The sequence below is a fragment of the Bison bison genome, unplaced genomic scaffold (genome assembly GCF_000754665.1).
Source record: "Bison bison bison isolate TAMUID 2011002044 unplaced genomic scaffold, Bison_UMD1.0 scf7180017864495, whole genome shotgun sequence".
Classification (NCBI taxonomy): Eukaryota; Metazoa; Chordata; class Mammalia; order Artiodactyla; family Bovidae; genus Bison; species Bison bison.
Window position 1 is genome coordinate 7,086,094 of NW_011495054.1, and position 12,520 is coordinate 7,098,613.

Consider the following 12,520-nt stretch of genomic DNA (forward strand, 5'->3'; position numbering starts at 1 on the left):
GATCTAATTAAAAAAAAAAAAAAGGTAGACATGATCTTACTTTTAGTTATTGCAAGAGGACTTCCTCCACCGCACCCCCTAACGAACCTGGCTATGGGTTTTTTTATCCCACTAATCCTGCCAGAAAAAAACTTCCCTTTAATGATCATAACCTGTTGCTTAGTTGGGCTGAAAAGAACCCGTTTCTTTCTAGTTTGCATATGAAGTATCTGCTAAACGTGATCTGGCTCTGCGGCCATAAATGAGCTCTCATCACGCTGAGTGTAACGGGTCCTAACAGAAGCAACTGGGCGGTGGCCTGTCCTGACAGGTGCTTTACAGGGACATATGCAGATGAAAGGACGGGATAAAGATGAAGGACCAACTTCTCTTGGCCCTAAAACACGGTGTGCTGAGCACTCAGGTGACCAGTGTAATGGAGGGACCCCGGCCTCCATAACCTGCCCCCACCACAAACCCGGCGCTCACTTTCGCAGCCAGTGGTCCTCAGGCGCGAAGCGCCGCCGGCAGTCCCGCTCGTACAGCACCATCAGCCACCCATGGACGGACTGGAACAACTCCAGGGTCTCGCCCTTGGCGTTCTCTGTGGGGTGAATAATGGGGAGAGCCACGGTCTGAGAGCTGCTCAGGACTGGAGTGGGTGGGAAGACAGCCCTGTCTCCTTCCGTCTCCTTGAGTCCCAGCAAGGACGTCATCTCCCTCAAGCTGAACGTGACATGGAACCAAGAGGATTAAGAGGCTCCATGCGTACACTCTAAGGAACTGTGGGGACCCGGGAATCGCTCAGACACAATCACGCATGCTGTTTCCCACTTGGATGTCATCTAAAGGACCTTTTAATCAAAGTACACTCTAACTTAAGTGTGAGCAGGCACATGTTTTATCTTCATGGAGATCAACTCAAAGAATCAAAAGGAGATTCAGGGCAAAATTAATCATGAATAATGGTGGCACAGTGGTAAAGAATTGGCCTGCAATGCAGCAGATGTGGGTTCAATCCCTCGGTTGGGAAGATCCTCTGGAGAAGAGAATGGCTACCCACTCCAGTATCCTTGTCTGGGACGGAGGAGCCTGGCAGGCTAGTCTATGGGGGTCACAAAGAGCTGGACACAACTTGGTGACTAAACAACAACAATAATCCTACATACACATGTAAATCCTGAAGGCTTCCTGGTAGGCTAAGACTTCCACAACCACACTGCTATGTTAAGGGATCACAGAGACTGGAGAAATAAAACTTCTAATTACATGAATGGAGGTGCATTTTTTAAATTAACTCTGATGGACAAGGCTAGGAATCAACTGTGGTTCTAGACTCTGGACTCCCCGGGTGGAGCGTCAAGTGAAAGACGGCTGACATCTTTACTTTACCTATGATTCCATCCCAGATCATCTTAAACACAAAGGAGTTCAGAAAAGAGGAGATGGTGACCAGCTCTTCCAGTTTGAATGAAATCTGTTCTTCATAAACTTCAATGTCATCGAGGATCCTAAGTCAGACAGAAAGTTACTCACAGTTCCCCACTGAAAAAGGAGAGATCTATACCTTACATTGGACAAAACAATGTTAAGAAATAGGCTCTAACTTGTCAATAAACTTTACAGATAAGATGATCTGTGGGAGAGTGGCTTGCGGGTAGAGACGAAGCAAGAGTGGCCGTGAGTTGGTAACTGTTGAAGTTGGTGACTGATATGGTACATGAAGGTTCATACTATTCTTTCCACTTTCGATTGATTTGAAATTGTCTGTAGTAGAAAGTTGAAGATACAACTGAGAAAGGAAAGATACAACACGCTCTACTCCATACTTTCCATATTCCTAAGGACCTGACTGTGACACTTATCACGACTCATGTTTGAATTACCAAGGAATCCTGACTACGAGTCTACGGACGGAAGTAGTAGACTCTAACTCTGCGTCTGTGGCAAACACTAGGGGCGCTTAGTAGGTACCTGGCAAGTATCTGAAGGTGAACGAATAAATGTTTGAAACACCATATGAATAAATGAGCCTTATGATGCAGTTCTAGCTAAAAATGTCCTGGGAGTTGCTCTATTCTCACTTAACGGTTTGGCTCACTCCTGGGTCACCCTTGGCCTGGCAATTAAGGGTCTCTCACCGGCAGCCGCAGACCCCTGCTCTCACCTCTAACTGCTCTCTGAGCCCTCCCTACGTGACTCTTACCCAACCCGCCACCTACGTGTCCCTAATACCCATCTGCCAACGCCTCCTAGACCTGTGTGCAATTGCCTGAGGTCCATTCCATCTTACAATTCTTTACTAATCTTTTGTGGAAAAAGTGAAATTAAAAAAAATACCAAATACTCAAGTAGACACATACACTTAAAGAAAAAGGAAGGGCAGGGGGCTCACATTTGTTAATTTCCTGCCGTGCCAGGCACCGTACTAACTCCTTGACATTCCTTGTCTCATTCACTCCCTATCCGATTGGTAATACTGTTTTCCATTCTACTGTTGAGGAACCCGAGGCTCAGAGAGGTTGAGCAACTTGCCCAGGGTGAGCTTGACAAGAACCGCCAGCACATCCTGACCTCTTCTTGTGCCAAGACTATGCTGAACACTGATCTCCCTTGCCTTGCCACACAGCCAAGAGGTGCTACGAGTTCCCAACTAGAGCTCAGGAAACGGGCCCAGAGAGGCGGAGGCCCTTCCTCCCCGGCCCAGGGTGTCTCAGCCAGTGGCTGGGCCACCTTCTGCACCCTGGCTCTGGAATTTTTCCGAGTAACTACTTAGCCCAGTGAGTAAGTAGCCAAGGTGTGGCCTGAACCCAGCTCCAGGGGCCCCCAAAGCCCACATCGAGCGGTAGTGGCCTGGCTCTCCTGTAGAGGATGGGAGCTAACAAATGCTGTCTACTACAAGCCCCCCACTTTGTTAAACGTCTTGTCTGCCCCTTTTAACGATGGGTCCAAATGCTCGAGGTAATCCCATCAGCAATGGCTTCCTTGCTGACACTGTAGTTGGGTCTCTCCACTCCACGTTCGGGGAAAGGAACTCAGCCCCACAGTGGTCAACCTACGTGATGAGGTGCCGGGAACAGTCACAGAACAGCATCAGCATGGCCAGAAGCTGCTTAGACTCCTCCGTGTCATTGTTGAGGCACTCCAAGAAGAGCTTCAGCCCTCCGTGGGGCCCCAGCTCACAGATAAATGCCCACAGTTTGGGCAGCAGGTCATCGAGGTAAGTGAGACCTGAAAAAGGAGACAGAAACCGAAGCTTCAGGTGGGGCTCCACCTGGTCCCTTATTTCTCCTCCATTCCAGGAAAGCAAAACGATTAAACTTATCAATGCGTGTGACAGAAAGAAAATGCCATTACAAAGAAAAGCATCATGAGAACAATGTTGCCCATGAGAACAATGATAAGAGCAGCTAAGAGTCAATGGGTGCTTAGTTACTATGTATCAGATACCATTCTGAATACTCAGGCACTACTTCCTTTTACCTTGTGAAACCCATGATATTGCCCTTTTATAAGGCAGGAAACTGAAGCCCAGACAGATTGAGTAATTGGCCCCAAATCACACAGCCACTAAGTGTCTGACCCAAGAATAGAACCCAGATCTACCTGACTCAAAGTTTATGTTTTTCTTTTTTAAGATTTTTTGATGTGGACCGTTTGAAAAGTAACGAATTATTACAACACTGCTTCCATTGCATGTTTCGGGGTTTTGGCCATGAGGCACTTGGGATCTTAGCTGCCCAACCAGGACTGAGCCCACACCCCTGCACTGCGAGGTGAAGTCTTAACCACTGGACCACCGGGGACGCCCCCTCAGTGTTTATGTTTTATTTCAGGGATTAGCAATTTTTTTGTGGAAAAGGCCAGAGAGCAGTTTTAGATTTTTAGTCTGGACCAGTCTCCGTCAAAACTACTCAACGCTACTATCGCAGAACAGAAGCAGCCACAGGCAATAGGTAAAGAAACGGATGTAGCTGTGTTCCAACAAAACTTTACTTACAAAAGCGTGAGCTGATTTGGCCCATGCGCCATAGTTTGCTGATCCCTGTTTTAAAATATCTTGTAGGCTTATCCACATTGAGCAGCGCTTTGTCTCATCCACTTCTATTATTCTATCTCTTAGAAATGGGAAAGCAGTGAACGACCACTGCAGAGATACTTTGAAGCATCATACAAAAATTCACCATGGGCGAAAGAATGAAACTAGACTACGATCTTATACCGTACACAAAAATAAACTCAAAATGGATTAAAGAATTGAATATAAGATCTGAAACCATGAAACTTCTAGAAGAAATCATATAAGTTGCTTGACAAGGGTCTCAGAAAAAACAAAGCCAATGAAAATAAAAATCAGCAGGTGGGACTAGAGCAAACTAAAAAGCTTCTGCACAGCAAAAGAATCGTCCACAAAATGAAAAGGCAATCTAAGGGATGGAAGAAAATACTTGTAATCATATACCTGATCAGGGGTTAATATCCAAATTATATGAAGAACTCATGAAACACACCAAAAAAACCCCCAAGCCATCTGCTTAAAAAGCGGTCAGAGGATCTGAGCACATTTTTCTGGAAAAGACATACAAACAGGCACACGTAAAGGTGCTCAACGTTACTCGTCATCAGGGAAATGCAAACCAAACCACGGTAAGAGATCACCTTACACCTGTCAGCACGGCTATCTTCAAAAAGACAAGAACTAACTAGTGCTGGTGAGGATGTGGAGAAAAGAGAACCCTTGTGCACCATTGGTGGGACTGTAAATTGGTGCAGTCATCATGGAAATCAGTATGGAGATTCCTCAAAAAAAAAAAGAAAATACAATTACCGTATGATTCCAACAATTCTACTTCTGCATATTCATTCATTGGAAGAAAACAAAAACACTGATTTGGAAAGATACATGCATCCCCATGTTCACAGGAGCATTGTTTACAATAGCCAAGGTAAGGACACAACCTAAGTATCCATCAGTGTGTACACACACACACACACAGGAATACTATTCAGTCATAAAAAAAGGAAGGTCATCTTGCCACCTGTAACAACAAGGATGGACCCTGAGGACAACTGTACTGTATGATCTCATTTATATGTGAGAACTAAAAACAAACAGACACAGAACAGATGAGTGGTTGCTGGGGAAGGGGGCGGGCGGTCGGGGGAAGGTAAGCAAAATGGGGGAAGAGGATCAAAAACGACAAACTTCCCTGGGGGTCCATGGCTAGGACTCCGTGCTCCCAGTGCAGGCGCCCTGGGTCAATCCCTGGTCAGGGAACTAGATCCCACGTGTCACAACTAAAGATCCTGCATGCCACAGCTAAGGCCTGGCACAGCCAAATAAGTAAATAAAACATATTTTTAAAGAAGGACATACTTCAAGTTATAAAATAAATAAACCATGGGGATGTAAAGTACAGCATGGGGACCACAGTTAACAATATATATACTGCATTTCTGAAAGCTGCCAAGAGGGTGGATCTTGAAAGTCCTTATCACAGGAAAAAAAAAAAAAGAAAAAAAATTTTTTTAACAATGTATGGTGACAAATGTTAACTAGCCTGTGTGGATCATTTCGCAACGTGTACAAATACCAAACGATTATGCTGCGCACTTGAAACGAAGATAATGCTGCATGTCAACTATTAAAACTCAGCTTAAAAAAAAGAAAGAAACGGGATAAGTAGTTAACACTGCAGAGATGACAGGTGTACTTCTACAGGGCAAACATGCTCATTTACAGCGTGGTGTACCAGCTCAGCGGGGCTGCCTCCTGAGCAGCTTGGACAGAAACAGGGAGGCTGTGGTCTGGAAGCCGTGTCAGAGGGGCAGCACGTGGCTCCAGGACCAACACACGAACGTGAGGCGCACAAACGGAGACCTTCTGCAGACTGAGAGCAGGAAAACTGCAGCATTTTTAAAACCACTATGTTACTTTCTATCATTCGTGTACAGTGTTGTGTACAGCCAAACTGACAGAATGAATACTACACAGACTTTAGTTTATCTTTTTTTTTAAATTAGCCATGTGGCACAACCTGTGGGATTTGTAGTTCCTCATCCAGGGACTGGACCCGGTTCCCAGCAATGAAAGCACTGAGTTCTAACCACTGGACTGCCAGGGAATTCCCTAAAATCATGTATTCTCTGCTTGCCCAGGAAACTTCTTTTGGATGCTCTCACTGGGACAATGGGGGCTGTTTACTCTGGTTATCTTAAAAAATTGGACACAGGCTACAACCTCAAAATCTGACTCAGTATGCTTCCCGGACTCTCCCACTGGGTGCTGGGATGCCAGTTCATCTGTGCCCCCTCCTTTGCACTCAGGAAAGCGGCCCTCAGCCCCAGGCCTTTCACCCGCCCCTCTGCTCAACCCCCGAGCAGCACATTTGCATGCTGGCTTGGCATCTCCACTGCGGGTCCAGCAGGCACCCTATACTCATCACAGCCCAAGAGAACTCTAGATGCCCCCTGATCTCACCTCACTTCCCCAGATCCAATCTACCCGTGAGACCTGTCGATTCCACCTCTAAAACACATCATAATCCTCCCACTTTCATCCCCATTGGCCCAGTGATTCTCAACCAGGGATGATTTGCCCCAGAAGGGGCACTGGACAATGCTGGGAGACACGTATGGTTGTCATGAGTGGGGAAGAGGGACTACTGGACCCTGTAGGTAAGGTGCCAGGGGCAGCTGAACATCCTCCAATGGACAGGACCACCTTTACAACACACAACTGTCTGGCCCCAAATGTGCTCTGGTCCAAGTCAACAACGTCTCTCATCACTCTGACTGTCACAGCGCCCTTCATTATAGCAAATGTATTTACCTCTTGCTTATTATTGTCTTCACACTACTAGAATGCAACACTTTTGGGAACACAGATCTTGGCTGTCTTATTCCCTCTTGTGTCTTCAATGCCCAACACTCACAGGCTCTATAAATATTTGAAGATGAGTAAGTAAGTGATGACAGAAGATGAGATGGTTGGATGGCATCACCGACTCAATGGACACGAGTCTGAGCAAACTCTGGGAAAGAGTGAAGGACAGGGAAGCCTGTCCATGAGGTCAGAGAGTCAGACACGACTGAGCGACTGAACAACAACACAAGTTAAGAGTGAAAGACAGAAGCAGCAGCAATTTGATTCAAAAAAATGTAAAAAGCAACAGAGAAATTCTTGACCCTTTATGCAGTCAGCAGCTTCAAGGCTTACATTTTGTCCTCACAATACCAACCATACGAACAATTCTTGCACTGCAACTTCCAAGCCCTGATGCCCAATTCTCTGCTCACAGTGGGGACTTTCTTCCCTGCTCAGCTAAAAAGGAAAATGTCGGGCATATCCATGAAATGAGGTCTCCTGCAGCCAATAAAAATGAGAGTTTAACAACAAGGACCTACGGTAGAGCACAGGGAACTCTGCTCAATGTTAAGTGGCAGCCTGGATGGGAGGGGAGTCCGGGGAGAATGGATACATGTACATGTATGGCTGAGTCCCTTTTGTTGTCCACCTGAAGCTAACACAACATTGTTAATTGGCTATACCCCAATACAAAATTAAAAGTTTAAAAAAAGTGAGGTTTTAAAGAATTCTGAGACAAAATGCTTATAATGTGATTAACAGAAAGGGGAAAAAAACTATACATTTCAATCTAAATACATATATATGTAACACACTCAGGACCAAATGGTTACCTACAGACTGTGGGATTAAGAGTGGTTTAAATTTTCTTTTCTCTGTTTCTTGTCTTTTCTAGTTTTCTATTCATTAAAAAAAAATTAACTTTTTTAGAAAGCCAGTTGTACTTCATAATGGAAATAAAAGCCAGGTCTCAGGAACAAACTAGAAGTGCTAGGCCTAGGATGAACTCGAGCTATAGCTGACGTGGGCCAATCTCTAAGAAGAACAGCAAAGACACCCTTCTTCAACATGATTTCTGAGTCAAGGAAGCCAGGAGAGAATCAACATCTTAGAGAACTGGTCTGGCAGATGTGAGCGAGGGCAAAGGCCGCCCTGGGACCCCGGACCTGTGAGGACCTGCAGCCGGATCTGGGTGAGAGTCGCCAGCGAAGTCTGGTAGAGGACGCAGACCCTGCAGACCTTCTGCGCCTCCGTGGAGTCCACACGCTTGCCCCCGACGGGCCTCAGTATGTTGCGGACTGACGCTGACTTCTGAAACGCTCGCTTTAGGAGAGCTGCCGGCGAGAGGAGAGGGAGCATGTGAGTAGGAGCTCAGCCATCTGCCCAACGCCTCCCCAGAAAAGGGAAGGGCGTTTCAGTAGAGCTCCAAACTTCCAGCCGGAGCCAGACAGGGAGGCTCTCCTGTGATTCGAATCCTCTCTTTGGGGTAAATCAGAAAAGCAGTGACAACAGGTTTTTGGGAGAACACAAAGACCTCTTCAGAATAGGAGACTCTTCAGAACAAGCAGAACGTATCGATTCAGTTTGTGGATTCCTTTACTGTAACCACTTAACTTTAGAACCCACAAAGGTAAAATCTGAGGACTCTACTAGGGGAAGGGGGGAGAAGTGTGGGGCCTGGCTGATTCCCAACGTGCTGTGCTTTCAGAGGCAAGTAGCAGCATCAACTTCAAGTACACATATTCGGTTTGGGGTTGCACTCGTTTACACCTTCCCATTTATATCCTGCTGAAGGTACAAGCCCGTGCTCACTGATGGCTACAACATGGAACTCTGCAATACGCTGGGCGGCAGGAGAAAAGCCACACTGAACCCCACAATCTGCCACAGGCAGGTAAGCCCTCCAAATTATGTGGCAGAAGCACTGCCTTCATTTTACCGGCATAGGCTATGAGAAACCTTTCCATGGGACCCGCTTCCATGGATCCTGCAAGGGGGACACTGAGGTGGCAGCCTGCCCAGTGACCACTGTCCCTATATTAGGAATTCCACAGGGGAGGTTATCTTTTATGACTAGAAACTCAGAAAAGCTCTACCTCCCTTAAGAAATCAGTCCTCCTCCTTCTTTCTACTAATGAGAATAAGAAAAGGTCCATAAATTCCTTCTCATTTCTGGCTATTAGAAATTCAAAGCCAAAAACAGAAACTTCCAGCCGAATGGAAGCTCAGAAATGAGTGCAGCCGCCCTCATGGACCATCTATGGATGCTCAGGACACTCGACCTTGATTTTGTTCACAGTTATTCCCTAGCCCTTGTTTTCTCTCCCTAAGGATTTTCTCTCACTGTTCTGTTAGACTTAAGCCATCTCAAATCTTCAAGAGAGAGGACAGAGATCATGTGACAGAGGGGACTCCCAGGCACCCAGGGCCATTGAGGAGCTGGACTTGGGGCAGGCGGAGCCACTCACTCTTCACGGGCAGCACGTTCTGCGGGGAGGCTGGCGGCGCATGGGCCGGCTCCTGGGTCTCCAGCAGCTTCTTGCTCAGGATGTCGCTGAAGAAGACCCGGATAAGAGGCACCCCCCACAGGAACTGCAGCTGCTTGGTGATCAAGGGCATGGACTCGTTGAGGCTGGGCGAGAGCAGGAGAGGGGGCATGTCAACCCCACCTGACAGGAGGCCATCTGGAGGGGTGGCTGGGAACTGCCCCTCGGCACGGCAAATAGGACCCTAAGAGAGGTGTGGGGTCCCCAAACTGCCGCTGAGGCCCGGGTGCAGTGGCACCGATCTCCTCCTCAGCTTGTGCTCCACCCAGGCTTCCTTTGCTGGGGCAGCCCCACGGCTCTCCCCAGGCCCCATGGGTCTCAGTCGCCTCCCAGCCACCCTCGACCTGTTCGCTCTTCATCCTGATTCCATCCTGTTCACCACCCCGTCAACGAAAGCTGCCTGATGCCTAGTGCGCCATCGTCTTCATAGCTGGCCCACCAATCTCGACGAGAGGCGGGGGCAGTGGTGGGAGGCAGGCAGGAGAAGGAGACAAGACAGGCAGGGCTCTGCCTCCAGGACTCACCCGTAGTCCACGGACTGGGAGAACCAGCCGAGGACGGGGTGCCAGTGGGTCAGGTTGGACTTCTTCTGGGACACGTACTTCTGACAGTAGCAGAGCATCTGGGTGAGCAGACTCACGAAGCCGTCTGTCTCCTCCTCTAACACCCTGGGGCTGAGGGAGCCCAACTGCAGGAGGTTGCCTGCAAAGAGAGAAGGTGGAGTGCGATGGGCCGGGGCCAACATGCTTCCTCGCCTCCCAGCCCTGCTCCCTGCCCCGGGCCCAGGCACCCATGTCCATGGGCAGGAATAAAGTCCCTGGAGAGGGACCTGTGGTGCTGGGGCTGCAGCACAGGTCAGGGCTCAGAAACAGGCCGATCCGGCCTCCAGTCCAGGCTCTGCTGCAGGTGAGCTGGCCGACCCTCAACCCACCTCTCGAGTCTGCTTCCTCCTCTGCAACATTGGAACAAGGATCCCCTATCTTGATGTGAGGATTATTTGAAGTAACAAGCAAAAGGCCAGATTTTTAAGTGAGCATAACACTTCATTATACTAGTATTCTAAAATCAAGGGTCAACACAAGGAATGATCTTCTGAAGAAGATCTGAAAGTCCTGGAAAACCACTGTTATTTAGTGTTCACTGAAGTTACTTAATGTCTTACTCTTACCATCGACTCCTTTAAAATGTAGCCCTAAGAACCTTTTTATATTTCCTCTAACCCTTTTTTCCCCCTCTAATTTCTAATTCCTCTATTTCCTCTAATGAGGCAAACAGAATTCTGCTGTTTTAAACTCTCCTATCCACAAACCCTTTCCTCATCTAAATGAAAATGTAAAATAAATGCTAGACTCCATTCTGGTCTAAGCCCCACCCATTGTGCTCTCTGCTCTCCTGAGCTGAGAATTCTCCAGGAACTCACACCTTTCCATTTTTCCCTGGCTGCCAGGAAGCAAAAGGGCTGAAATGTAACATTCACTTACGGTCACTCACCTGGTCTGCCATGCTGATACATTTTCCATGTGACTTTCAATTTTATGTATCTAGTTTAACTATTTACCTTTTACTGTAAGCACTTCCAGCTTGTACTAAAAACAGCTTGTGGTCTCCAGAATGGTGGAAAGCAAAACCCCTGGGCTTTTGCCCATGCCCAGGACACCATCAAATTCCGACCGTGGGTACTCACCCATGAGACAAAGCGTATGGCATCCTTCCAAGCTTTCACACACATCACGGCATCGATCTTCATCTCTTAAAAATGCGATGAATTTACGGAGCATGTCATGAGATTCTAAAACAGTGAGGCGCTGCGAACAATCGCAGACTGTTAAAGTGGAGGCTGACAGGAGGAATTTCCCACCAGAGCGTGAACCCCGTCACCTGCAGACCACCCCCTGACTGCCAAACATGTTCTCCATCACCAGGGAGAAAAGAAAGATAAGACCCCTTTTCTTTGGGCTTCCAGCCTGAGTATGTCTACGGTGGCTACTGATTTTGGAGAAACGTCAGGAGAAGAGGCTAAAATTTCTATTCTAAAGACAAAGGCAAAAATGGGATTGTGGGAGTGCAGAGCCCACTGACCTCGGGGGTCACGGTGCTGAGATGAGTCACGAGGGCGGGCACGGACACGATGTGGATGAGGAACGGCCGGATTAGATTGTCTGAAAATTGTGCAGCAAGCACGGGGCTAGACACAGACAGATCACCTCACTCAAGAGGACTGTACTGCAAACCTGGAACAGAAGAACAATCCCACCAACACCCCCAAATCCCCTGAAGGTATGCTTCACAGGACTTCAAGGAAGACTGGATGTGAAATGGGCCCATCCCCTGGGGGAAGGGCTGAATCAGTGATGGCTTATGATGAAGCTATGAAAAAATCAATTCACTGAAGTTTTATTGACATCAGAGAATCCTCACTCTTTAACTGACTTAAAAAGAGCAGGATAAGAAACTATATACATGGGAGAGGAGGAGGGAGTAGTGACAGGAAAGGAAACAGAGAGGGGCTCCTGGGCTGCCAGCGCTGTGATGCTGACATGGGTGTGTTTGCTGCTAAGTCACCAACAGGGCTTCCTGTGGCTCAGGGGTAAAGAACTCGTCTGCCATCGCAGGAGAGGTAGGTTCAATCCCTGGGTCGGGAAGATTCCCTGGAGAAGGAAATGGCAACCTACTCCAGTTATTCCTGCCTGGGAAATCCCACGGACAGAGGAGCCTGGTGGGTTACAATCTGTGGGGTCACAAAGAGTCGGATACAACTTACGTGACAGAGCATGCACACAATTTTAATGAGAATAAATAAAAGTATTGATTCCATGCAAAGATGGCAATTTTAGATACAGTGGTTTAAATAAAATATATCATTAATCTCCCCTTTCTTTTGACTTTTTACATAGAGTTCTCATCAGATAGAGCAGGCTTGTCCAACCGAACCTCCTGTGATGATGGAAATATTCCTTAAGTTGTACTGTCAATATGGTTTTCACTAGTCACCTGTGGTCTCTGAGCCACCTGAAATGTGGCTAATGAAATCAAGGAACTGAATTCTTAATTGTATTTAATTTTAATACATTTCCATTTGAAAGAGTCCCATGTGGCTAATGGTTTCTAGACCAGCTTGGCAAACTGT

General features: G+C 47.3%; 1 protein-coding gene across 7 annotated transcripts in view; it reads right to left on the reverse strand.

The window, feature by feature from the left end:
- UBE3B (ubiquitin protein ligase E3B) overlaps window positions 1–12,520 on the reverse strand; it is a 45,891-nt gene that overhangs the window by 19,833 nt on the left and 13,538 nt on the right. For all 7 annotated transcript variants that reach the window (XM_010828664.1, XM_010828660.1, XM_010828663.1 and 4 more), the window contains 8 exons: window positions 11,473–11,578; window positions 11,078–11,198; window positions 9,918–10,095; window positions 9,316–9,479; window positions 8,014–8,181; window positions 3,039–3,210; window positions 1,372–1,490; window positions 469–583 (listed from right to left, as the gene is read on the reverse strand). In XM_010828664.1, coding sequence (XP_010826966.1) covers window positions 469–583; window positions 1,372–1,490; window positions 3,039–3,210; window positions 8,014–8,181; window positions 9,316–9,479; window positions 9,918–10,095; window positions 11,078–11,198; window positions 11,473–11,578 — 1,143 coding nt within the window. The remainder of the gene's footprint in view (window positions 1–468; window positions 584–1,371; window positions 1,491–3,038; window positions 3,211–8,013; window positions 8,182–9,315; window positions 9,480–9,917; window positions 10,096–11,077; window positions 11,199–11,472; window positions 11,579–12,520) is intronic.